At 57.2% G+C, this 2,500-nt stretch overlaps 1 protein-coding gene across 7 annotated transcripts in view; it reads left to right on the forward strand.

Moving 5' to 3' along the window:
• Positions 1–2,500, forward strand: part of gli1 (GLI family zinc finger 1) — an 84,362-nt gene that overhangs the window by 68,014 nt on the left and 13,848 nt on the right. For all 7 annotated transcript variants that reach the window (XM_035389620.1, XM_035389623.1, XM_035389622.1 and 4 more), the window contains 2 exons: positions 1–83; positions 1,790–1,939. The exon at positions 1–83 is cut by the window's left edge and continues 58 nt beyond it. In XM_035389620.1, the coding sequence (XP_035245511.1) occupies positions 1–83; positions 1,790–1,939 (233 nt within the window). The remainder of the gene's footprint in view (positions 84–1,789; positions 1,940–2,500) is intronic.

A 2,500-nucleotide genomic window follows, 5' to 3' on the forward strand; every position in this document is an offset into this window, starting at 1 on the left:
CGGAGCCAGAGGCCATCTACGAGACCAATTGCCACTGGGAGAACTGCAGCAAGGAGTTTGACACACAGGAACACCTCGTGCATGTGAGAGAGAGAGAGAGGGAGAGAGGGAGGGAGGGAGGGAGGGAGAGAGAGGGGGGGGGAGAGAGGGGGAGGGAGGGAGAGAGAGAGAGGGAGGGAGGGAGAGAGGGAGGAGGGGAGGGAGGGGGGAGAGAGGGGGGAGGGGAGAGGGACAGGGAGGGAGGGAGGGAAAGGGAGGAGAGAGAGGGGGAGGGAAGGGAGGGGGAGGGAGGGAGTGAGAGAGAGGGAGGGGGAGAGAGGGATAGACAGCAAGAGGGAGGAAGGGAGGGAGGGGCAAGGAAGGAGGAAGAGAGGGAGGGAGAAAGAACAGAGAGGGAGGAAGGGAGAGTGTGAGAGAGGGAGAGAGCGAGTGAGGAAGAGTGGAAGAGACCTGGCTCAAATGCAAATATGCGGTTGTTTTATGCCTATTGACCCCTCAGGGCTTTCAGTAACACGATCACGCGCCAAAAACGTGCCAGAATTCAGAAAGTTCTGAATAGCAGTGGTTCTTATCTGCCATTTCTGTGAAGTAATTTTATGGCAGTCCAAAGGGTTCAAATATTTGACCCGGGTCAGCTGCAGATCGCGGTACATTTCCACAACCGCTTTAATATCCCATATATGGGCTCTCATTGGCCAGATTACAGAAGATGGTCAGAGTGTTCTGCCATCTCAAATAAAAGCGCAGATTTTTTATGTTCACCAGATATTCAGCTCCTGTCCTCAATCCTCTCTGCTTCTGTGGCTGTACCATTGGGCAGAGCATCCATTGCAGAGATCTGTAATGAGGTCTCAGATCTGTCTAATTGGAGTCAGGTTCAAGGGGAGGGAGACAGAACTGACCCTGTTAATTATACACAGCTGAATGCAGATGAGGCCAAAAGTTTACATACGCTTGGGCTAAAGACATTCAAACTCAATTTTTCACAACTCCACACATTTCATGTTACCATACATTTCCTGTGCTAAGTCAATTAGGGTATCTACTTTATTTCCATGAGAGGTCATTTCAAAATAATAGCTAAGAGACAGATTTATTTCAGTTTTTATGTACTATATCAGATTTTCAGTGGGTCAAAAGTTTACAAAGGCTTTGTTAGTATTTGGTGGCATTGCCTTTTAATTTCTTAACTTGAATCAAACGCTTGGGGTAGCCTTCCACAAGCTTCTCACAATACTTTGCTTGAATTTTTGCCCATTCCTCCTGACAGAACTGGTGTAACTCAGTCAGGTTTGTGGGCCTCCTTGCTCAGACACGCTTTTTCAGTTCAGTCCCCAAATATTCTATGGGATTCAGGGCAGGGCTTTGTGATGGCCACTCCAAAACTCTCCCTTTGTTGACCATTTTGTTACAACTTCGGAGGTATGCTTTAGGATCATTGTCCAACTGGAAGACCCAGTTGCAACCAAGTTTTAACTTTATAACTGATGCCTTGAGGTGTTGCATGAGTATTTCTAGATAATCCTCCTTCCTCATGATGCCGTCTATTTTCTGAAGTGCGCCAGTCCCTTTTCCAGGAAAACACCCCTTGTACTTGTAAAAGGACAGTAAAGGAAAGCGTTGAGGTAGAAAGTGGGGGAAATGCGACAGTGAGAGGGCGGTTGAAAGAGGAGAGAGTGTTACAGGGTGGGGAGGGGACAGCTTTCCGTGAGTCTCCATGTCGGTCCGAGACGCGGGGTCTCGTCAGACGGACGCGCGGAGGGTAACAATGCCCGCCTCTCTCCCGCAGCACATCAACAACGAGCACATCCACGGGGAGAAGAAGGAGTTTGTGTGCCACTGGCAGGACTGCTCGCGGGAGCAGCGCCCCTTCAAGGCGCAGTACATGCTGGTGGTGCACATGCGCCGCCACACCGGCGAGAAGCCGCACAAGTGCACTGTGAGTCCCCGCCCCTGACCCCGCCCCCTGCCCCGCCCCCACGCCTGACCCCGCCCCCGCTCCTGATCCCATCCCCTGACCTCGCCCCCTGCCCCGCCCCTGTCCTCGCCCACTTCTGACCCCGCCCCCTGCTCCCGCCCCTGCCCCAGCCCCGCAACTGACCCCGTCCCCCGCCCCGCCCCCGCGCCTGACCCCGCCCCCCACTCCTGCCCCTGCCCCGCCCCCGCAACTGACCCCGTCCCCCGCCCTGCCCCCACGCTTGACCCCGCCCCTGTCCCTGTCCCCGCCCACTTCTGTCCCCACCCCCGCTCCTGACCCTGCCCAGCCCCCGCCCCTGACCCCGCCCCCTGCCCCGCCCCTGTCCTCGCCCACTTCTGTCCCCGCTCCCTGCCCCGCCCCAGCACCTGACCCCGCCCCCCCGCTCCCGCCCCTGCCCCGCCCCGCAACTGACCCCGTCCCCCTGCCCCGCCCCCGCGCCTGACCCCGCCCCCCGCTCCTGCCCCTGCCCCGCCCCCGCAACTGACCCCGCCCCCCGCCCCGCCCCCGCGCCTGACCCCGCCC

This window comes from Anguilla anguilla, chromosome 13 (genome assembly GCF_013347855.1).
Source record: "Anguilla anguilla isolate fAngAng1 chromosome 13, fAngAng1.pri, whole genome shotgun sequence".
Taxonomy (NCBI): Eukaryota; Metazoa; Chordata; class Actinopteri; order Anguilliformes; family Anguillidae; genus Anguilla; species Anguilla anguilla.